At 32.0% G+C, this 24,575-nt stretch overlaps 2 protein-coding genes across 2 annotated transcripts in view; one reads left to right on the top strand and one right to left on the bottom strand.

The window, feature by feature from the left end:
• Window positions 1-1,100: 1,100 nt before the first annotated feature.
• On the bottom strand, window positions 1,101-6,943 carry LOC134259812 (serine/threonine-protein kinase Nek4-like). Its single transcript, XM_062742416.1, has 10 exons — window positions 6,653-6,943; window positions 4,925-5,212; window positions 4,685-4,785; window positions 4,426-4,519; window positions 4,124-4,231; window positions 2,683-2,863; window positions 2,250-2,318; window positions 2,099-2,159; window positions 1,725-1,821; window positions 1,101-1,482 (listed from the first exon to the last, which is right to left on the bottom strand). Exons 1-10 carry the CDS (start codon window positions 6,782-6,784, stop codon window positions 1,312-1,314), a joined length of 1,302 nt encoding a protein of 433 aa, XP_062598400.1. The 5' UTR covers window positions 6,785-6,943; the 3' UTR covers window positions 1,101-1,311.
• Window positions 6,944-15,711: 8,768 nt separating this feature from the next.
• LOC134259828 (uncharacterized) overlaps window positions 15,712-24,575 on the top strand; it is a 34,912-nt gene continuing 26,048 nt past the window's right edge. The window contains exons 1-2 of the mRNA XM_062742428.1: window positions 15,712-16,339; window positions 21,546-21,634. Of these exons, the coding sequence (XP_062598412.1) occupies window positions 16,192-16,339; window positions 21,546-21,634 (237 nt within the window). The 5' untranslated portion in view covers window positions 15,712-16,191. The remainder of the gene's footprint in view (window positions 16,340-21,545; window positions 21,635-24,575) is intronic.

The raw sequence follows: 24,575 nt of genomic DNA, 5'->3' as shown, positions 1-24,575 counted from the left end.
ATCATCAATGGGAATCCTGACAAATTATTGGAAGATCTGACCTTTGAATAGTACAAAGATATTGTCAATAAGAAATTCGAGCAATAATTAGGTAAATGTTCTATTTCTCTGTGCTTGAAATAGTTAATGACAATTTTACAACAGAAAATTTTGACATTAAAGTTGCAGCTCATATTGTTTTAAAAGAATTTATCAATACATTTTTAAAAATGATTTTTTAAAAACTTTTTAATGATAATTGTTTTATTTTATTAAATGCTTAACATTTGACAAACCGATTCATACCTTTCTTCATTCGTGCATGTACAGGTTTATAATTGTTCATAAATGTATACTCACAATATAAATTTAAAATTCTTGTACACTGGTACTTTATAATGTACTTAAACCCATCAGTTTTCTTTTTCAATTACAGTGAGAAATAATTTTAAAAACGTATCAAAATCATTAATAATGCCACAACAAGAGAATTAAAGACAGGAAACAGCAGGTAGGGGCGAATTATTATAAATCAAATCAATGAATGTCATGCTCAAAGTAAAATGACAAAAAGACAAATGAAAGTAGATTCAGACTAGTCATAGTTACATATATCATCATGAAATATTTACATTTTATTATCTGTATGACATCAAATTAAATACCGGTATACACAATAATGTTATCACAACGAAGATTGAGTATTGAATGAAAAATCTAATTCTATAGCAAGACGCATTTGTAAAGTTTTCCTCTAAAAAGATACTATTGCACATTTTTTTTAAAAATTGAATTACATAATTCCACGTTTATACATGTATTATTCCGACTCAAGCACACTTCTATGAGGTAAATACATGTATATCACAGCAAATTTAATAAATGCATTACTATACACCTTTATATACAAGTTTTTAAAATTTTGACTGAGAAAATGCATTGCAAAATTGGACGGTAATGTAGCTGAATCTTATCTCTTTCAAATGATTAGTTTAGTAGTTATCTCGGAAAAAAATAGCTTTAAAACAATGATAGTTTTTATTACTTTGTCATTAAAATGCTGTATTAACCGTAACAAGTAAAATTATTTATATTTTACTTGAGAGGAATCTAAAAAAAAAAATGAGATTAAAAATTCAAAGTAAGTCAGTGTGACATGTAAATTATCATAGAACAACAATTTAAAAGTCCAATCATAAGACTACAGTAAAACAAAGTAAATGTCTGTCAAGGTACTGGCCCATTGAGGTGATTTTTATACGTTGTCAGTTTTCGTATATACATGACTATATGAGAGATAAGCATTGTGGTACAAGTGACTTTAGCCCGTTGTTAGTCTGACAAGTCCTGTGTAGAGATCGGTATTGTTGTACTCATGGAGAATTCCCCGGATGATCTTAGTTCTTGTAGGTCCCTCCGCCCGTCCTCGAGGCATTTCATAGCTTGCATCAGAGGATAAAGTTTATAAAACACGTCTTTGTCCATATGTTTCATTACCTTTTCCTTTCAGAAAAACATGAAAAAGAAACACCAAAAAGATATAAACTAATTCTTACTTTATATAAAATTACATATAGGTACCTCGACATTGTTATAATTTTCAATTATCAGACAGTATTTTTCTACAAACAAATTATGATTAGAAAGAAATACAACTTCAACTGAGTTCAAAAGGAAAAAGTAAACAAGTAACAATTGGAATTATGAAACAAACAATTGAAAGTGATAAAAGTTTTGAAATCTACCCTGAATTCTTTTTCTGGTGTTTGTTTTTTCTGTAGACTCTTTATATAGGAAACAATATCAGCGGCTTTGTGGCTTCTAATTTCCATCACTAGAGTCCTAGAAATATACAAACACAATATAACACTATAAATCAACCCTGAGTAGAAATAAAGACGCGTGTAATTTGGGTGCTTCCTCAGCTCAGTTTAAAGAGAGCACGTTATAAACAGTCAAGTCATTCTCAAAATGCTTTATGCTATTACAGTTGCCTTGGATTATCACTGACTTGCCTAGTGTTATTATTTCACTGTATTGTATTTTCATACGTGGGTAAAATTCATTGAAGTCATCTTCGTCAGGGCTAAAAAAAAATTCAGTAAAAGGTAACACTTACGCCTGTAATTTGGCAGACTCTTTTTCAAGAAACTCCCTACATTCTGAGGCCTTTCGTGGATCTAATAAGAGAGCGAAATTAATGTTTATCTACAAAAATGCTGAAAACAAATTAAACTAAAAATGAACTCCATTTTCAATATATACTTTACCGAGACGTGCTGTTAGTGAACTAGACATATCTACACCCGAATCCCTCAATCGTAAGTGGTCTGTTTCTTCTAAAAATGAAATCATTTTTATTGTCATCAGATAAATATTGGAATCAGTTGTTTTTTTTCTCACACGATACTACAAAATCACTAATTTACACAGAGAGGGGAGTGCTTTTTTTGTCATTCTTGAAACACTAAAATTCGAATCGCAAGAAAATACACATGTATTGATTTTTTTCTCAACAAAGAAATTTTAAAACACCAAAAGAAGTGATTTCAAAGTTTATCCTGATTTTCTTATTTACAAAATATATGTCATTTACATTTGCTAAATTTAATGCTTTTACAATGACTTGTATGTAAATACTCAAAATTTTCATAGGTAAATAAAATATCTAGTTTGTTTTCCCGACATTACGTAGCAACTTACCCGTTTGTCGCTTTGACTTCTTGTTTTTCTTTTTCTTAGGCTTCGCCCCATTTTCTCTGTAGTCCTTTATAAAGTGGAGGATACTTTTGATGGTTGGACGAGCTGCCCCGTCATGACTTAGCATCTGTACAATAAGTTTCTTTATTTCGTCACTGTACTGGATTTTCGTTGTTTCTGGCATCTAATTTAAGGATTTCAAAAATGGGAATAAGTGAGTAATACATGTATATGGCACGCCAAATTCACAAAAATGAGCTAAACCTAGTTTCACAATTGATAAACTAGGTTTATCGACTGTAAACTATAGTTTACAAACCGTAAACTATAGTTAACGATTCGTTAAGTATAGTTTTCATCTGTAAAACTATATTTAACGGTTGTTAACTATAGTTTACGAACGCTAATCTAAGTTTATCTGTCTGTTGTTAAACATAGATTCACGTCTGTAAACTATAATTTACGATTGTCAACTTTAGTTAAGAGTTGTAAACCATAGTTTACAAATCGTGAAACTGTATTTATCAGATAATCTATGTTTTGCGATCGCAAATGATTTTTTTTGGTGTTAAGTATAGTTTACGGTTGTGAAACATAGATTATCGCGTTTACTATAGTTTACAGATGTAAAATATAAATTAACGTTGTTAACTATAGTTTACAGTCCGTAAACTATAGTTTAAAACCGATAAACCTAGTTTATCGACTGTGAAACTACGATTAGCACATTTTTGTGAATTTGGCGTGCTAAACATAGTTTCACAATTGATAAACTAGGTTTGTCGACTGTAAACTATAGTTTACAAACCGCGAACTATAGTTTATAATTCGTTAACTATAGTTTTCATCTGTAAAACTATATTTAACGGTTGTTAACTATAGTTTACGAATGCTAATCTAAGTTTATCTGTGTGTAATAAAACGTTAACAATAGATTTTGTTGTTAAACATAGATTCACGTCTGTAAACTATACTTTACGATCGTTAACTGTAGTTAAGAGTTGTAAACCATAGTTTACAAATCGTGAAACTGTAATTATCAGATAATCTATGTTTTGCGATCGCAAATGATCATTTTTGGTGTTAAGTATAGTTTCCGGTTGTGAAACATAGATTATCGCGTTAACTATGGTTTACAGATGTAAAATATAGATTAACGTTGTTAACTATAGTTTACAGTCCGTAAACTATAGTTTACAATCGATAAACATAGTTTATCGACTGTGAATCTATGTTTTGCTCATTTTTGTGAAATTGGCGTGCCATACATGTACATAGATGTCTTCGCAAGATATTGCAAAAATCGCGGAATGGAAAACAAACGGACTCTTGTCCCAATAATCGGCTAATACGTGCAATCCTCCCCGACTCTTGTCTCAAAAATGATCTCACATACTCCATCTTTCCAGATAATTGTTTCAGAAATAATCTCCGAATGCTTTACCTTTCCAGACTTCACCACGGCGTTGATCTCCTGGACAGATTTCCCATCAAAAGCGTATGAACCTGTGGCAATCTCATAGCAAGTACACCCCAGACTCCATATATCGGCCTGGAGGAATCAAACAAGTATTTTAACTTATTAAACATATTACAAAAAATGAATTTTTTATTCGTGTCTTTATAATTAAAGAAGCGTAATGTGACTGGAATTCTTTAGACCTATAGTTAAAAAGGCTTTCTGAAAATGTTGTCATAGGAACATGGCGGAAAACCAATTGTAACAAACTTTATTGAGAACAGTACCTTTTGATCATATGATTTCCCTTGTATTATTTCAGGACACATGTAGAATGGTGTTCCAATCCCTGCTGTATTTATCCCCGCTATTTCAATCATTCTTCATTTTAAAAAAAAAAGAAAAGCATTGATAAATTTTTATAAAAAGAAGTATGTATCGGATGTGCATTGTATAAACGAGGAATTTAGCACGTGCACTCTTCATACAAATCAGCACTAAGTATAGTTTATTAATTTTAAAACAAGCAGGTGGTAAAATGCTTACTTGGCAACTCCAAAATCCGCTATTTTACAAGTGCCGTCTTCAGTCAACATGATATTTTTGGTCTTCAAATCTCGATGAATAATATTTAGGTCGTGAAGAACCTATGAGAAATGAAAACTTTGAAGATTTTGAAGTACACATGCGACTTAAAGTAGATGAATAACATTTAAGGTCTAAAACTAAATGATTTTCTCTACACCCAGCGCTATCTGTTGCAGTATAGAAATAAATTCTTCTCACCTCTACACCCAGGGCTATCTGTTGCAGTATAGATATAAATTCTTCCTCGTTGATTACTTTGCCTTCCTTTTTTAGGTCTCTTATTTTCTGATACAGGGTTCCCCCACCACAGTACTCCATCACAACACAGGGAACTGTGTTATGTTTGAAGTATTCCTTGAAGGACACTATATTGGGGTGTTTCTTTTCCTCAGCCTTCTGTAACACCTCCACCTCCCTCTCCACGAGTTCCCAGTGTCTACTTGTATCACCTTTGATGTGAATCAGCTTCACTGCAAATGTCTCATCCTTAAAAAATATATAAAATACAAATATATGGTAATCAGTAAGAATGAACACGAGGACTTAAGATTCAATTGGAAAATCACTGTGACAATTTTGTTTTATTTAAACGATACATTAAAAAATGCTTCAGAAATATGTGTTAAATGTTATATAAGCAGATTTTGATAGATTTCTAGAATAAAATACGAATTGAAAATTGTCTCCAAATTTGATCTTTCTATAGCGCACTATAGGATTCCAATGAGTCATCAATACTATTTTAAGTTCCACGGAATATAATCCTAATTGATAAGAATCTTCTGAAAAGTTATTTATAATTTATTTTGAAATAAGGAAGAGAGATGTATGTAAGTTTGGCAATCTGCCGTCAGTTTTATATTAGACAAGCCAGATCTAACATTGCTTGATTTTTAAAAGTTTTTTACCCCGTAAAGTGTAAATGCTATACATGTAATTAGAAATAAATAAATAAAGCGTTAAAAATGCTTACAATTCTATTTTAAGAACATTCATTTTCAAGTGTTTCTCTTGAAAGGGATGCAGATGTGCAATATAGTGTATTTAATCTAGCTGTTACTTTCTTATTATCTTTATCCACAGAGAGAACATTTTCAACGAAAGCAAAAATAAACATGTGTCTCTTAATGATAAAAATTTAAGAAACGAAAAATTGAAAAAAATTGGTTACTTTCAACTATTCCTTATGGAACCTGTATTCATAAGTCACTAGATGCACATGTATACTACAGATATTGCAAAAACTTCAAAAATTGGCAGAAAAGCTTTTATTCAACATTGAAGTAAGTCTCATTTTCATTTTTAATAATTCTGAATTATATTGAGAAATGAAACCGCTCCAGTCACTAAAATAACTTCGTATTGGTTCGGATTATTTTAAATTTTGCATCGATGAATTCATCTATAGCACATAAATGTTCTTCATTTACAAACGGCATCATGCATTATATTGACACGTAAAAAGGGCACAAAACAGTGCTGTTTATGTCTCATAAACATTTTTCACTTTTACAATTCGAATATCAAAATGAAAAGCCCCAATAATATGCTTAATAAAACAATATCGGGAAAATTTAAATGACCTAAATCTAAAAAGTAAACCACTGACGAATTTAAATACATGAAATACAACCTGAAATAGATACCTATTTACTAAATGACCTGTGTATAGTAATAATACAACTACACATATATAGAAAAATAATAATAAAAAAAAAAACAACGTTGTGAAAACATGTTTAAACCCCGCTTTATTTAAGCTTTGTTTTCGGTATTAAAAGATTTTCAATGAGTATTTTTACTCAGGAGCACCAATACCATTCCAATTCATTTACAGAAATTTCTGAAAGGGAACTATTTCAAACAATGACACTTTTATCATCATGCCATATTTGCACTGAGTTACACCTTATGTTTTGAACGTACCGAGAGCTGTTTGGTGGTCGAGGTGCCCTCCTGTAAGATCTTCTTGGCTTTGTACACGTATCCATAAGTCCCCTTCCCTAGCAGCTGCTCCAGCCTATAATCCCCGTATACCTTACCCTCCTCTTTGTCCATGCTGCATCAATCATTTAATAAACTCTGATTATATGGCGCAACTGTATCTTCTTATAGTATTAATAATAGTAAACAAAGAAAATTCCACCCGGGAATGGGTATGACCTGCGCATGTGTTCTGGTAAAACCGTTCTATGTATCAGTATGGCAAAGTTCCAATAAAGGCAATATACCGTTTTAAACTTCCTTGATTCGAAAAGAGAAGCAAATTGTAATATTTATTCTGATTTATGTAGTGTTTTATCCTTGGAAAGGCATAATTTAAAAGCATGATGATGTTTTATTGAAATTTAATTAAATATACACCATTAGATAAACACTTGAGAACGATTACACAGATAAAATTTAAATTGTTCTTAATGTAAACAAACACATACACATTACATTTTAATAGCAATAGAAAGACTTAATAAATCATTCTTGCTAAACTGAAGCCTCTGCTATCTTCTCAATTTCTAAAGCAGTTTGAATATTAATGCACATTATACAGGTAGAGCACCCAACTTGAACTTGATGATTTCTTTACACTTCATAATTAAGATTTACATAAAATAAAACCTCGCACATGACAGAAATCAAGATACGTTATAGCTGACATCTTTTACTGGGTAGAACAATAGCAATACATCGAGTTAAAAAGGATGCCTTTGTTTTAACTTGCAGTATATCACCATACTCACAATGTCTGGTAATTGTTGATCAAGTTTCTGATTTTCACCATAAGAGTTGTGGCTCATTGGCCTTTTAATAAAAAAATTTGTTTTCATCGTGAAAGACGAAAACCAAACAATTTAGCAATTCAATAATTAACTTTGTTAGTGCATCAATCAATATTAAAGAGATTTAAATGCTCTTTGCTTTATATTTCATCCCTTTGGACAGGGAATTAAAAAAAATGCTTCAACTAAGAAATTTAGTTTTCCTCCATTTAACTGTAGTTCAGAATTCAATGTAAAGCTATGAATTGAGGCATCATTTTACAAAAGTAAGATCAATTTTTATTTTCTTTCTCCAAAGTGTATTTAATTTACGTTAACCCAGTAATTTGTACCTAGACCTAATGTTTTAACCAAAAAGAAGCCAATGTAAGGAAAGTTGGGAGTCTATTTCAGTAATACAAAAATCAACATAAATCAACGTATATATACATGTGTGTATGTTTTCTTGTGGGTATAGATGCATACATTCAGAAGTAAAAACAAATAAAACTTAAACTTACGGATCTTTAATTCTGATGTTCAAAACCATTACAACATTACATGTATAGATCACAGTTTCTTTACAAATTCGCAATCTTATTATAATAGGAAATAATTGAATGACAATGCGCTGAATTAAGTCTGAAGCATCATAGAAACCCTCAACAAAACAGTAAGTTCATTCACAAGCATTTCATAATCTATAGATTTGCTTAACCAAAGCATTGCTTTACATTCAAAGTCATTATGATTCAACTATTGAAACATCTCTGGAACATAAATGTATACTATAAGCAATTTGTCTAATCTTGCACAATGAGAAACGTACGATAATATTTAATATTTTTAAAAAAAATCGATTCTAATTTAATAGAATTATTAAATTCTATTAAATTTAAGAAAAAAAACTGTTAATATTATACAAAAGAAGCAATGTCCAGCTTGGGATTTTGTCTTCTTTGTTCCCAATTTTTCTTGATCGATAAAAATCAAGAAGTCATCAAGAATGATGAAACAGGCTTCCTTGTTTAGAAAGAATGTTAACTGATAATAAAAAACCTTATCAATGACAAGACATATATGACACTTTAGAAGAATAGAACATATAATTTATTTAGTTATTAAAAAACCAATGTGCAATCAAACAAACCATGGAATCTAAGTAAATACAGACTGAGACATTCAATCATACTAAAAAGAATTCTCTTTTCAAGTATGTAATAAATATAATATAACACAGAAAAAATGTAATTTATGAACAACCTTCAAAGAAGATTGAAAACTTAAAAAAATAACCTGTATAATTTTTATTTGGCCATTAAATGATTTTTGAAAATTTATTATGAACAAGATATAATTTTTAAAAATTTTTATAACTCCCATAAATTACCAATTAAATCAATTTCAATAAATCTCTTTTATCAAACATCAGTGCGAGAGTAACTCAGTATACTTCTTTTCTTTTAAAAAGTTCTGCAAAGAATGACACATTTTTAGAAAGACAATTTAATTGTACATACGGTACATATAATGCATGATATATGATAAAGAAAAAGCAAAGACAGCAAACATTGCTCGATCAAAAAATATCTAACACCACAAATATGTGAAGAGGCCATGAACCATACCCCAGGAGAGCCAGGAGGTGGGATGAGGTGCCTAGGGGGGATAAGCATCCCCTGTTGATCGGCCACAATCGCAGTTAATCTTATGTATTGATCCAGTAGACAGAAATGACTTCACGTTTCCAATCGTCAGTAGTCCTTCCTTACATACTTTGTATATATAGCAATTTTTGTTTCACCAGCATCTTTGTCAATAACTTACCTCGTTTAAGAAATTGTTCATACGTAAAGCGTTCACTTGCGTATCGAATCAGCTAAGAGATATAAAATCCCCGTATGCTGGTGATAACGGTATATTGCTGCATAACTAAGAGAAGTTGACGACTGAAAAGTTCACGTCATCACATTTATCATTTCATGAAATTCGAAAGGCCTGATTTTTTAAATGCAAAATATGACTAGGAATACTCCATCCATACCTGATCAATACATTTTTGTGAATCGATATCTGTTATCTTCCTCCTTTTCATTATAGAAACAGGAACAAACAATCGAATAAAGTATTTTTTTTCATTTTGGAAAGGTATTCATATTCGTCAGACCTATACCTGCAGCTAAATCTCATAAATGAACAACGATTAGGGAGTTCTCCTACATTGAAAATTTCAGGGCGACTTCACATATGTTATGGGACTCACAATTACCAAATAAGAATGCGTTTTGTTTCATTTGTTATTATTGAAAGGTCTATTCATTCGTTTTTGTAAGAAGAATATTTGATTTGTTTAAAGGATCTTCTTTTATATATGTTTTGCATATATTACTAATATTCAACTTTTCCCTAATTATATGAGCATTTAACATCTTTAGGTTGTCAAGATAAGATCGTATTTTCAGGAGTTGTAAAACCTTTGATTTTTTAAAGAGAAGATTGTTCTGTTTTGTCATATCTTAAAAAAACTGTCAATATATTTACCTTTCCCTTTCTTATGTACGTATGAACACTTTTTAAAACGAGGTAAGTTATTGAAAAACAAGTTGACGAAGGAATAAAATCACCAATCTCGTGTAAGCTACAGTCATCATTTCGTAAAGTCTATGGTCCCTATTATTTACATACGGAGTTTCTACGGTTTTTTTTTCGTTTTTTCCCCGGAAATGACAAGATGTACACGGCAGGTGTGACCGGTAGACAGGGGATGCACATCTCCATTGCACCTGATACCACTTCTGCTGTTTAGGTCCTTGTTTGCTCCGCTTAAATTTTGTAATGATAAATGTGCTTTTGAGCTTTTGATACTGTTCGTTTTTACATATATTTTATTCTTTCAACCTTAAATTCCAAGATTTTCCCACCGAAAGATTAAATACGAAAAGTGGCATAAAATACCGGTCTCCTTTCGAAAAAAGTAAATTTGATATTATTGATTGTCTGGGCTTCTTTTGGGTTATCTTTCTTGGTATCCAGACATTAGAGTTATTTTTTCCAAGTTATTTTAGCTTTAGCTGGAGCAATATTTATGGAATTTTCATGACAGTTTGCTTCAATTATTGAAAAGTTTTATTTAGGTCTAATGATAGATATGTCTAAGAGAATACACGTTTATTAAGCGATATATGACTGTAAGCAAGAATATATTTGTTAACTCAAAGAATGAAAATTTATAAGTATCACTCGAAAGCTGCACTCTGTAGAGTGTGTTCACGTACATTGTAGCCAAAGCCCATCCATTTGTCCAAATGATATACTTTTCATTTATGTCCTTTTTACTGATTTACTGATATTAATTGGGAAAATTCTTTTTTCGTATGATCTCCAACAAAAATTGACCTGCCTATTGTATGTTTACAATTTAATTTTGGCTAGTGATTGATCATGTCTTGCGGGTGTTCCAAATAGTGTTTTAATTTTGATACTGACTACATTCAATATATAAGCGTGTTTAAATCTTGGGGGCTGAAAAATGTAATTTTTAATGTGTGAATGTAACAGAGTTCTTTTATACATTTGAATGATATCCAAATAATCCAAATATGCTTTTGTATATAACTGACCATGTTTTGTAGATGAGATTTTATGTTTATTTTTAAGTCTTTTTAATGGGTCACCAGGGTCGCAAAAGCGATTTGTCATTGATTTTTCATTAATGGAAGAGAAGATGAGGAATGCTGAGGAGTTACATTTTCTTGTTTATGATAGTATTATTGATGTATAAAAGGGATAGTCGCCCGCATGGCGCAGTGGTTAGAGCGTCTGCTCTTAAGTCGCGAAGTAAGGAGTCGATCCTTACGTCGCGGGTTCGAATCCCACTGTGGGACGTGGAGACTAGTTCTTCGGATGAGACCGTATAAACCGAGATCGCATTCGGTGCTGACACGAAAAAGATCCCTCACTGCTCAATGGCACTGAGTGCCGAGTATAGGACAAAATATATAGCTCTCCACCGGCAAGTGGTGGCGTCTCAATATGAGTGAAAAACTCTTGAGATGGACGTTAAACAAGATCTATACAAATTAATCAAGAGGGATAAATGTAAGTTCTTTGACTGTAAAAGTCACATTTTCTGATTTAGCTGGTAGATTGACAAGCAGGTTAATTCCTGACTCTTTATGTTAATTGTTGACCGAACCTGAAATGAAAGGATTTTAATTCGGATCTGCATGGCGTATCCTTCCCTAAATGACTGCTTATCCCAATATTTTATGATTATTTACTTACAAGACGCACCTGTCAAAAATTATACTGTAATTCGTGCTTCCGATTATGATTCTTAACTTTGTTTTGCAGATGATCTTAACTGGGTTAAAACAAAATCGGAGCAGCTCTCAATTAATTTATTTAGGATGGATGAATCATCTATTAATTTTAAGAAGCACTACCTCATTACATATTTTTTGCTGTTCAAAGATTTTTAATGAACCCATCCTGGAGGCAGATAATGGATAAAATAATTTAATCATCTTGGTAGGAAACCATTCATAAAAAATAATTTATACATTTTACAAAGTTATACATAATCATCCAATTACAGGATAAAATTGATTTCAAGAAACCAGTATGCATGAATGTACATGTACCTAAATAGCTTACATTTCAATTTTCAGGGAATCTCAGACGGATATCCGCCGTTGTGAGAAAAAATGGAAAAGTAGAGTTTTTTAAACCATAAAGAATCGATCTAAGTTCTTTTTCAGCAAAAGAACCCATAACCTTGAACTTTTAAACTCATTCGTTTGTCCCACACAAACAGCAAACTATATTTTCCTATTCTAAAACATTCTAGTATTGACAATATTGTCTTCTTAAATTTTCTATTTTATGTACCCTAAACTGAAATAGGGGAAATAGTATATTTGTCACAGTTGTACATTTCCATAATTCCTTAATTTTATATTTTTCAGTTTCTTATATTTGGGAGACTTTCTGAAATTCGTTTGTGAAATATGGGGATAACGAACAGTGTTGTTCAAGATCAAAAAGGCTGTTCAAACAATACAAATCGGGTGTAGAACAAAACATACCGGTACCTCTTAAACATCAGAGGCTGGGTCAGGTGTGTGACAGAGAGGAGTGAACATCCTCTGTCAATCGCGTTAAAATGTGAAGGGAGTGAGGATTTTTGACCACCACCCCCTATTCTCCAAGATAAGGTATGTCATTGGTAAGACCTCGATATCATCTTTTTATATTATAAGTATTAGAGCTATACGCACTTATTAATTTATTTTGCCTAAACGAGCAAGCTAGCCCTCATTTGTGTTTAGTAAATACTACATTAATCCACTTTCCTCGCTCCTTTCAAAAATATAAACTGATCTGGAGGAAACAATTTTAGAAGTATTCCTCTACAATACATTCAAGAAATTGTGTAAATTAAATACGAATTCTAAAAATTTAGAAAGAACTTTTGTAAAAATTTAATTCGCAAAACTTTTTAGGCTTCAAAACAGCAGCTTTTCTACTCTTTATACAATCATTTCCATTCGACTAATTAAAGAAAAGAAAAGGATAAATCCGTCAGGAATTCAGTGTGAAAGTAATAGTCCAACTATTTGTATGATAAAGTCAGCCAAATCCTTAAAAGCATTTGTTAACAAGGTCATTGTAATGACCACAGAGTTTGCGAAACGTCTACAATAAACGAGACAATTAATATGCTTGTACCATCAACTATCCTGCCAAAAGCCTCTCTCGTTTCATAAACTGTTCGTATGTAGAACAAGTTCTTGCATATCGAATCAATTTGAAGACATTAACTAAATATGCATGTTTTGAGGATTCATTGCTAATAGACATACATATTAAGAGAAGTTGACGATTGAAAAGTTGAAGTCAACACGCGTATCATATTTTTACTTTTAGGTTGTCATAAATGTCTTTTCCTAGTAATATACCCAGACACAAACGAGACACGTTAGACTGGATATTGAATGAAAGAAGAAATAAGAATAATTATTTCTAACTGACAAAACGTCGTTGATATACCTGTTTGTAAAATAAAAGGTCACACAGAGAGAGACCACTTCTTTTTATGCAGACTTTTTAAAAATTAAATTCTGTTTATATGATTACAAAAATAGTTCTGCTAATAATGAGGTCATCCTCATAAATATGTCGACACGATATATCCCGGTTAGCTTGTAATGAAAGATACCACAGAGGCTGACACATCTGTTTGATATTTGTAGAATTTACTAGAAAAAGACGTTAATGGTAATCGAAGAACAAAGCTTTATAAATAACATGATGATTTCAAATTTTCAATCGTCAATGTCCCAATTATTTATGCAGATATTGCCCTTACCACCTGCATATGCAGTTTATATCTCTCAGTTAATTCGATACGCAAGAACAATTACTGAAACAAGGTTAGGTTTTGACAAAACAGTTGATGCAACAGGAATATCAACAGTATCGTTTAATGTTAGCATTTGGTAAGTTCTACGGTTGATACAATGACCTAGTCAGCAAAACAATCTATTATTAAGTCAAATGCTGACTGACATTCTTCATACTATTTGTAAAGCCATTATTTACACACTGATTGTCGACGGATTTTTTCCTTTATGACAAGCAGAACATGGCGGGTGTGACAGAGGATGGTCACTCCTCCGTGGCACCTGATCTTAACTAATGTTTTAGAGAACCGTGTTTGCTTGGCTCCTGATTTGCATTGCTTTATGGACTTTTCAGCTTGAATACTGTTTATATCTCCACATATTTCATGCAATACAATGTAAGTACATGTTCCTATGGAATTTCCAGGAAATTTGGGAATTGTTCATCGGATCTTTATGTTTTAAATATGAAACTCGGAGTACTTTCATCTTCGATCAGAATGTTTTACAAAATCCTAGATATTCTACATCTAACAGTGGCATAAAAAAAGTCATGAAAAATAGCCAAGTTTGACACCGAGTTTGTGTAGCTAATAAGTTTGTCTGAGTATTATCCAATTCTGAATTTAAATTTAATCAAAGACAAACATGTTGAAATCCGGCTTTGTTGGATGATTTGTATTAACTGCATTATCAGATTAAACAGGTATTTTTGGTAGAAGTTTGATTTAACTGTTCAAGGTTGAGATTTTTTTCTGCTCGATAATTTTATGCCTGATTAGAAAATTTGGTGCCATTGGTGCAGTAAGCAAATAATTAGATCTAAGTTATATATATTTTTAATAAAGAGATCATGGTAAATAGATTTAATTGTTAATGCAGAGGCATAGATATTGTAAAAAAAAAATATTCCACCGTTTCCTTTTGATAGAATTTTTTTTTCGAGCAGTCCATTAAAAAAATAGAGCGCTGCATTGCAACTTTTTTGACGTTTGACGTGTGATTACACAGATGGTAATATCCTAGCAAACTGAATAACGTGTGTTCGCGCTTTATGGTTTATCTGCATAGCCGTCAGTGATATGGTACGATGAACGTCCAAAATTTACAATTCAGTGCTTAGTTAACATAATTTGGATTTCATTGTACATGGATAAAATATCGTTTCTTTGAATATATATTAAATTCTGTTCGTTTAAATGATAAACACCGTACAACTAAACCAAAATAGCAGCCGTTACTGTTTCAATATGAACGTCAGTTTTGATTTTCGCTCGTTGCAGTTGCCTGCGCCTATCAGCGTCCGCGTTACAAGTGTTGCTGAACGTCGAAGCTTTTCGCACGATACATAAGGAAAGTAATAAGGAAGACTAGATTTAATGATTTGTCGACGCCGTCTAACTGCAGCTTATTGGTCAACCTTTGGTTATTGACTTTATTATCATTTCAACTTACTTTAACTTTAAACAAAATTTCTGGTGCAAAGTCCACATAAAACATTTATTTATTTTGTGTGTGTGTAAATTTTGTAGATCAATTTTTGCATTTATGTATTTTATTTAAGTCATTTACTTGTGTGAACAATTGCATTAAGAACAGCATGTAAATAAATGAACTGGAATGAACCAAGTAGATTAACTCTGTAGAATAAATGCTAAAGAACGTGTTTATTTTAATTCCTTAAGTTTTATTATTCGTTAAACACTAGTCTTTATACTGTACATAGCGCCTATTATTTTAACAATCTTATGGGCTTCTAAACTTTAAATCTACACAAATCAATGTTGTGTATTTTAAATGCTAGTTTTGTATACTGTGTAGAGATAAGCCAATGATTTGGTAAGAATGCATCCAGTAGCTATGATCCGATCCATTTAAATGGAGTTATTCTTATAAAATGCGCATCCGTGCCAAATGTAACTATATCATGATCGAACATTGAAACTTCCAGATAATACACACGGCCAAAGAGCACGTCGGACCAAACTAGAAACGCTTGGAAACCACCATATCAGTATTTGACTCGGATTCAAAAACTTTAAATTTAAGACAAAATCAACGCTTGCGTAGTGCTATCTTTCTTCAAGTTTGACAGGACGAAGAAATAAAATCAATGCGGGTCCCAGGCCCGAGCTCCTGGAGAGATTTCTAAATTCGGTAACTTTTCGTCAGTTGCTGGCTGGACTCAGTCGGAAGTGAACGGAATGTAATTAGGAGCTAACCAAAGGAACGATGTGATTTCCAAAGATTCCTAATTGTTCTGGAATTGTACTTGTGTTTACTCTGAAGTCGGCTTTAGGAAATCATGAGTGGCATTACCCTGCCTCCTATCCCGGGGGCTATCCCCCTCCACACTCGCTCCCTCCCTAGTGGATTTGAGACCACTCGTTCCCGCCCCTCCAGCAGTGGGAGTCAGTGTAGCTCTTATTCTATCGTCCCTCACGTCTATTATGGTAAGTAACACAATGCTTTATAATCAGGGTCCACAGATTCCTTGTTACATGTACTAACAAAAACACAATGCTTATATTCTTCAAATTTACGAAACTTTAATTATTGTTGCATTACTTTATAGTTCATTTTATATTTATCTAATTTATTTCTAAGCTTAAGAATTTTATACTCTAACTACTCATTACAATAAAAAAATAAAATATGTATTTGAATAATATTTCTTGACACAAATTTAAACAGTCAAATTCTTAAAAAGGGTGTAACTTCTCTATGCAACTTTTTGGCGATGTAGAAGATAATTTTTTTGCAATGTAGAGTTCAATTTTTTGTCGTTAATATTACGCGGTACTTTATGGAGAAGAATTACTTACGTATGCCATTATGTTGTGCAGTTGTTAAGGTTTTTGATGGGATAATGATAAGTCAAATAATATGAAATGTCAGGTCAAAATTTAAATTCGAACCATTCAGAGCAACTTCTCATGTTACGAATTTAATATTCATGAAAAACAAGAACCTACCAACATTGCATCCGTTTGATTTTTTTGGCTTTAATCAATTGATGTGCAATATAACTTATACATTTCTCGTCTTTCATCATGAATTTCGAAACACATCAATTTTTAAAGCAAGAGATGAAAGAAGATAGAAAGGAAGATATGAAAATATCTTAAAATTCTTTTCTTTGAACGGAAACTTTGTTAGTGCATTAAAGTGTCTTAAATTAAAAATGACTGCCTGGGTCTGGAAAAAAGAATAAATAATTAAAGGTCAAATGAATTAAACATTCAATAATCTTGCCAAATTCTGGTCTTATTTTATGTATAACACTCTGGTATAGGGATTGCTTCACACTGAACTGAGTTCACAATCACCCACCTCAGGGTTAATGTAAACGAATTTACACTTGCTATATGATTAAAGGAAAAAAATTAAGAATCTCCTTTAAATTTCTAAATCGATATTCAAAAAAAAAAAAAAGACGAAGAAAATTTTATATTATTTTTATTGTCAAGAAACCACTTTCTATCCGTGCAATTAATGAATTTCGATATTATGAAGAAAAAGATATTTTCCAATTAAGGAGCATAAAAAACAACCTTGCAAATATCATTATAAGTATAAGTTTAAAAAAAATATTTTCGTAATTTTGATTGTTCAATTGGTTCATTTTCGTTTCAAAAACGTTTTGTATTTATATTTATCGGCAGACAATCTATCATTGTTTATCCTTATATGACAGAAAATTCTAAAGTCTCGTGGCAGATGAGATCCCTCAGACCCGAGACTTCAGCATGTATCCCAGCGAATGTCACACCGAGTAGCGGTCCCCATTGATTTGAAGATTATGCCTATTTCTATAAATTCTCATTAAACTCTGAGGATTTACTTCTGAGCTATGAGAAGCAGTGAATGGTTGTATTGTTGTAGATATCAGATTCGTGTTCTGCCCCCAAAGTTTCCCCCGATTCTACAGGGAAAGAGGAATAGGGATTAGAAATAAAACATCGATATCTCACACTTAAAATTACAATTCCATAACAACTGTGAACGGGTTAAGTTATTATGCGGTAAAATGAGATTGTGTAGAGAACTTGAATCTATCTATGGATATTGTGTGTCTTCTTGGTGCAAATCTTATACACATTTTTTAAGTTTCTTATCCTTAAAGATGAAAAATCCTTCATTTCATCTTTTTGGAAAATTAATATATTTGGTACTTTTTTTAAAACACAGAGCTAATTAATAAGAAACAATCTTTCTGGTTTGTTTTGGATCAAAGTCTTAAAACCGAATTTCAATTGGAAGGCATTTTTGGAATTCTGTTCACAATAAGAAAATCTATACCGTTAACAAAATAAACATTCCGTCTTCAGTTCACAAAGACATATTGTGTAAGCCATTGATTTTTGTACAAGATTCTTCAGTTTTTAACTGATTTCTACGATAATGTTTGTTTACAAATGCATTAAATCCGCGATGTGTTCACATCACCAAAGTGAGACATTTTTAACTTTTAAAATAAATTAACAATCGATATTTTGGCCAAGATCTTTTCAAGTGTTTTGTTTTATTGCGATAGAAATTCCCCTGCAGATTCATCTACATTGATTTAATAACATGAACAAAAGGCGGCATGTATTTTTATTTAAAAAAATGAAAAACATATTTAAAACATGCTAGATAAATTATCAAGTACATCAATATCAAAAAAATGAAATTATTAACACGTTTGGATTCAGTTCAACAAAAAATGTTCAATTAAACTTTAAATGCTCTTAAATTTCAACTAAATCTCATCTTCCTTCTTCGAAAAGTAAACTTTTTCATCCAAATCATCGGAATGCACAATAAAAATGAAAAAAATACTGCCTGCACAAAGTCGACATTAAATGAAATTAAATTACCTGGAATGTTAGTGCAAAATCTACCTGAAGATTAAGTTCATTGTTACTGAAAAAAAAATCTTATTTGGATAAATTTTAAATGGCATGCAGTAGAGGAGCATGTGGGAGCTCTTCAATTGAAGTTTGCATCCGTTTGATCTGAGGTTTATTAGCCGGAGTAGTGAGCTGGAAAGACCAAAAAGGTGTCAATGTTTGCCTAGTTTCTTGAACTTTTGAGCCTTTTGAAAATTAAAATGTAAGTTTTCAAGGACATCAATATCACCGAATTTAATTAAAATGAATAAATAAACAAAAATAAAGTTAAAATCCTACCTACTTGGTCCGCCTATAAGTGGGACCATGCTAGAAAAGAGAGTGCTTTAGTGTCTTAAATGTAATCGTTTTTCTGTCTGTAAAAATTATAACTTATCTTCACGGTTCTGTAAGGTCAAAGTTTATTATTATCTGTACTGTATATATATTTACTATGTTCTTTGTAAATTGTGAAGACTTTCCCTAATGAACATGTTGACAATTTTTTCGATTTTGGAACTGAACTGCAATTGATTATTAATAATACACTCTAAAAGTTAAATATCATTTAAATTTTTATGTACATTAAGCTGTATTTTAGATGTCAAATTTTTTTCAAATTTTTTGACTTCGTTCTTAAATCATATTCAAGGAAAAAATATCAATCAACATAAAGAAAAGCTTTTGAGTAAATGTTACATTCTGAATATCTGAAATACATATACAGCGGTCCTGCAAAGAATAACCCAGAAAGAATACCATTAAATTGCCCCGTCGATATAATATTTGGAACATTAAAGTGCCACGTTGAGATTTATGTCAAGCCACGCGGAGATTAAAACAATGTTGATTGCTTTTGATAGTATTAACTATTGGGATTACTGGGCAGATTAATCGATCGGTCGATAAGGGCTAGTGGCCGAGGTTAATTAGAATTTGGTAATTAAGCCGGCATTGTTAATTATTTTAAATTTATCTAGGTAAAATGCAATTAGAGCTATGTGTATAGGCGTGTGCTGCATTCAAATATGCAAATGCTAGGAATTTCATATGCAAGATTTACATGCATACCCAACTATATATTGCAATAAAAGTTCAGGCTGCTGGGCCATAAAACTAAGATGAGCTCACTTTTCATCGCAGTCTTATGCCTAGGTCACATTTTAGCCGATGGCGACTAAATTTTTCTGGTCTTGTCGGCTGAAAGAACAGGATCGGCCGACACAGTGTCGGGCGACACGGAGCAGTCACATTATTTCCTAGGGACACCGATGACTTGGATAAAAAACACAAAAAATCTTTTTTCCTTAGAAATCAGCATTATTTTTTCATAGATCTATATTCAGATAGGTGACGTGAGTAATGTTTGCAAGGCAAAGTGGCAGAATCTCATAAAATTGTGACTCAGTGTCGAAAATGTGTGCAAAATTCGTATGGAATTGCATAAAAACGACAAATGGTACATATCTAAGCAACAAAGAATACTTAAGATTTCTCTATATCTTTCGGATTAATTACTTATGTTATTTACGTTAAAAAAATTTATATCATTCCATGCATCAAAATTTTGTTTGTGTTATGTAAAATTAATAGCTTAAATATTCATTTTCGCATCAAAGCTACAGTTTGATTTCAACCGTCGGCCGAAATTTTGAACACCCTTATTGTCCAACGACGGACGACCGAGTTAATAAACTGACTGCCGATGGTCGGACGATGATCGAAGGTTGGTTGACGGATAACTGCAGTTGAAGAAATCGGCCACCTACGCATGAAAAATTATAACTTGGACCGATGGACACAAAATTTTAGGTCAAAATCGGCCAAGACAACGGCCGATGAACTGACGACTGTCACCCGAAGAATCCCATTTTTGCTTCAAAACCTGTCGGCCGCTGGTCGTTTTTGGAAATGTGACTGGGGTTTTACTTCTCAACTATTAATCCATTTTGCAAAATTGAGATTGGGATAAAAAGTGAGCTCATCTAAGTTTTATGTGAGCTTAATGTTTTATCATAAATAAACATAAAATACAAGCATTTTTGGAGAAAAGGTGTCTTTTTCAACCAACTCTAGAAGTTTATTTTCAATAATTTTTTCTTAATAATAATGTGCAATGCTTATTTTTTAAAAGGACATTCGTAATTGTTAAAGGAGAAACAAGATATTTATTTACTCTGAACAACAGAGTAAATAATTTTTTAATTTAAATTATTCTGGCACCAACATACACGGATTGAATTTATATTTGGCACAGACCACATCTGCAAAGGCTTCTGCAAGGTCATATTTATAGAATTACAAGTCAAACAATGCATTTTCAAGGTACAGTTTGTGTGACCTTGATTACTCTAGAAAAGTACCCTGTTAAATGTAGATTTGTTTTGTGGATATATGTACATCATCTATACTGCTGAGGACTTAGAACTTATGAACAGGACGCCATTTTGGTAGACTTAATATTTAAAATTTGTCTGGAACCCATCCTTGGCAGAAATAAAGTTCTCTTAGAATACCTTCCCCTTATTAAAAAATTAGGGATGGGTATCGCCAAAATTTTCGTATCGCGATATATCACGATTTTTTTTTTCCAAAATATCACGATAATATCAGGATATTTTTTGCATTTGTAATAAATAGATTTCTTAATTTTTTTTCGACTTTTTTTTTAATATAATTTATTCATTTTGTTTTCTTTGTTTATTTATTCAAGTGTTTTTTGTTTCGGCATACGAAAAAACACTTGAATACAATCTTATATTGACATTATAATTTTATTTTACAGATCACTGTTCCTTCCGCTCATCAGGTCTCGCCAACACCTCCGGAATACCTCGGTCTTATGCCAAACTGCCCTCCCTCCGTACCAGCAGGGTAAGATATATTGTTACTATATATAGAAATTGGGTGTTGAGAATAATTATAGTCCATGATGCGGAATATCTTGGACCTGGTCCTATGCAAAACTGCCTCTCTACATATCAATGTTTGAAACTCACCGTAAAATTAGCTAGACATGCAGGGCTGACTGCCAGTGAAATTTGAGAACCCTACCAAAAATCCTCTAGCCATATACCAAAAATCCTCTAGTCCGAGAAAATAATTGTCTTTTTACAAATTTCATTTTAGCAATAATTTGAATGGGGCCAGATCACCATAACCCCGATTCCGAATTTAGAGGCAAACGAACTCTACCCCTTTACCCATTACACTTTGCTAATATGATACTATAAGTTAATCTGAGAAAGATTTTTCAAATATATGAATTTTAATTTAAGGGAAATTTTCACACTTGAAGCCGGGCCTCGATATTTGTAAATCTGTTCGCCCATTGCAAAATGTGTACGTCTCAGGCGGTCGGGCGCACGCTTATTTCAAACAGTGCTACATATACCGCGCAAGTTTGAACATCTTAACCAGGTATTTCAGGAAATATCACATTTTAAAAATAATTTTAAAAATATTTAGATTCTATTGGAATGGAAAATTACAAATCAGCTAGTCTTGAATATGAAAAACAGAGTTTAACAGTTTTTCGGCTGCGACTTTGATGCATTGAAAATTTCGTTGAGGCGCACTTACATATTTAAAAAAAGTTATATCCTATTACATCATTAGAAAAAATATTTAAGTATTCGTTTAAATTCAATTTAAAATTACGTAAGCATCAACTAATTAACGCTTGGAAATAATTCACAATTTTAAAGTGTTCTATGGCGGTTCCTTTCAGATAATTTACCAAAGAGAAGGTTATTGCTTACATACACGATTAAAGCTAAGAGATAACATTGATAAAGCCTTCTCAATGTCAAGTGTCTATCTATTGACGACTTGATCCAGACCACTTTGGCATGCAATTTAGTGTACACCGAACCCGTAATTTCCCTGTCAATCTTTGATAGAAAATAAAGATAAGTCCAGCACTTAAATCAGTGTTTTAGGTTAAAAGTATGGGATATTAGAAACATTTCTTTTGATGTGCATGTGTGATTTAAATCGATGGGCTTTTCTTCACTGACACCATCAGTCCTGACGTTTTCTGTTTGTGCCTGCTGTGTTTCCAAAACGTCACGGACCAGAATTTATGTGCATTTTCTTATTTTCTTATCTTTTCAGGGCAGGTTTTAGGCTTAAAAATACCCAGTTTTCTTTGAAATATACAGATAAATGTATTTTTCATCTTTCGAGAGTCTTTACATTCTTTATTACAAATATTATTACTTTGTAATCCCAGTCTCCATAAATTAGGCATGTTTTAGAACATATGTCGCCACTTCAGGTGCACTTAGAGATGTTTTACCTTTTAAAAGGTAACCTAATATATACTTAGCATCGAATATCTGAAACATTTTTCTTCTCTTTTTCCTTAAAAAAAGAGACCCAAACAGTTTTTAAAAAAATTATTCACAATGGCATTTTGAAAAACTTGGCAATCAGCAGATTCATATTCTTAACAATCCCCAGTAATTACTTCTCCCGGTATTATTATACAGGTATCTTTCCTAATGTTTATAATGTATTTAAAATTAAAAGCAACATGACTTTTCAAATAAAATTCAATATGCAGTTTAATGTCATAAAACTTTTTATAAAAAGTAAATTCAGATACAACAAATTTCTTTCTTCAAACATCAGTTCATTCCATTAATGCAGTTGTTTTCCAAAGTCTTCACGTTTTATAGAAGACTTTAGTTCCTGCAGGCAAACAAAATGAGAATTTTACTCATTTACCATTGTATCTAATAAACACCAATGTCTGGTAGACAGTGAATGGTTTGTTCTATTGGGTGTTACCTCGGATTATTGGATGTCCACTAAGTACATATAAATGACTTCATACCTCCTCAATAGTATTGATTGTACAGCTCGTGTGAAGTCAAGAATCATGTTTGTAGACAAATTTAATCCTTCTTTTAGATAAATTTCTAGTTCACAACTTCGTATTTAGAATTGGAGACAATATTCTTTTATAAATGATCAGTGGATTCCTCTTTCGCCAAACAGAACGCAAAGCTCGTCTGAGTTTTGTAAACAGACATATTTTGATATTTAACGGATTCCAATAGCAAAACCTTTCATAAATAGTTTTCTTCACCATTTGCAAGCTAGCGTATATTGGAATTTAGAAGATTTGACAAGGGAATCGCTAGTTCATGAGAAATTAATGATACATTTATGACAAGAGCAAGAAAGATCAAATTTACCTTGGTGGGACTCCAAACAACTGCATGACAATGTTCTCAGACTCGAGCCAAAAAAAGTTCACGAGTGTTAGTATCTTAGAAATGAAAAACCATAAAGTGTTAGAGAATCACACACTTCTGGATAATTCTGCTCATTTAAGATGTTCTTTAATTGAATGTAGATAAAAAGAAGCCGTTTCTGGCTATTGACAGTCGTGTGCATGATAGCAACTTCTTAAATGAGGTTTGCATTCAGATATAAGCATATAAACATTTAAAACATAAATAAATGTTCATACCGATATACAGTTTATAAAGAATCACCCGTGAACAGTCCCCTAGTTGGTGTTGATTAGTCATTATTCCTGATTTTTCATGATTTTTTGGAATAATGCGAAGTGCCTCGTTGTCAAACAAAATCTCAGTCACGTGTCTGATGTCAGAGATGTTGACTTGTGATAACTAGATATGTACGATACATGCGTAGTTTGTATGGGATATTTAGAACGAATATAGAATATGATCAAAATTTATAATTGGTAATTTATTCCTGATGATATAAACACATAGGCTTAATATATGTGTTGTTAAGTTAAGTTCCAGCATCGCCTGTTTCTTTTAATTAAGAATAT

Source organism: Saccostrea cucullata, unplaced genomic scaffold (assembly GCF_032062105.1).
Source record: "Saccostrea cucullata isolate Sc308-1 unplaced genomic scaffold, CSIRO_AGI_Scuc_v1 ctg1850, whole genome shotgun sequence".
In the NCBI taxonomy this organism is placed as follows: domain Eukaryota; kingdom Metazoa; phylum Mollusca; class Bivalvia; order Ostreida; family Ostreidae; genus Saccostrea; species Saccostrea cuccullata.
Note: the sequence above shows the minus strand (reverse complement) of the source record. Positions and strands in the feature narration are given on the sequence as shown.

Bases quoted from the DNA above. Each gene is read 5' to 3' on its own strand.
- LOC134259812 (XM_062742416.1), bottom strand. From the start codon at position 6,784: ATGGACAAAGAGGAGGGTAAGGTATACGGGGATTATAGGCTGGAGCAG. The intron at 5,213-6,652 runs GTACGTTCAAAA...ATATTTTTTAAG, and splicing joins CGACCACCAAACAGCTCTCG to GATGAGACATTTGCAGTGAA. The intron at 2,319-2,682 runs GTAAGTTGCTAC...TTTCATTTTTAG, and splicing joins GAAGTCAAAGCGACAAACGG to AAGAAACAGACCACTTACGA.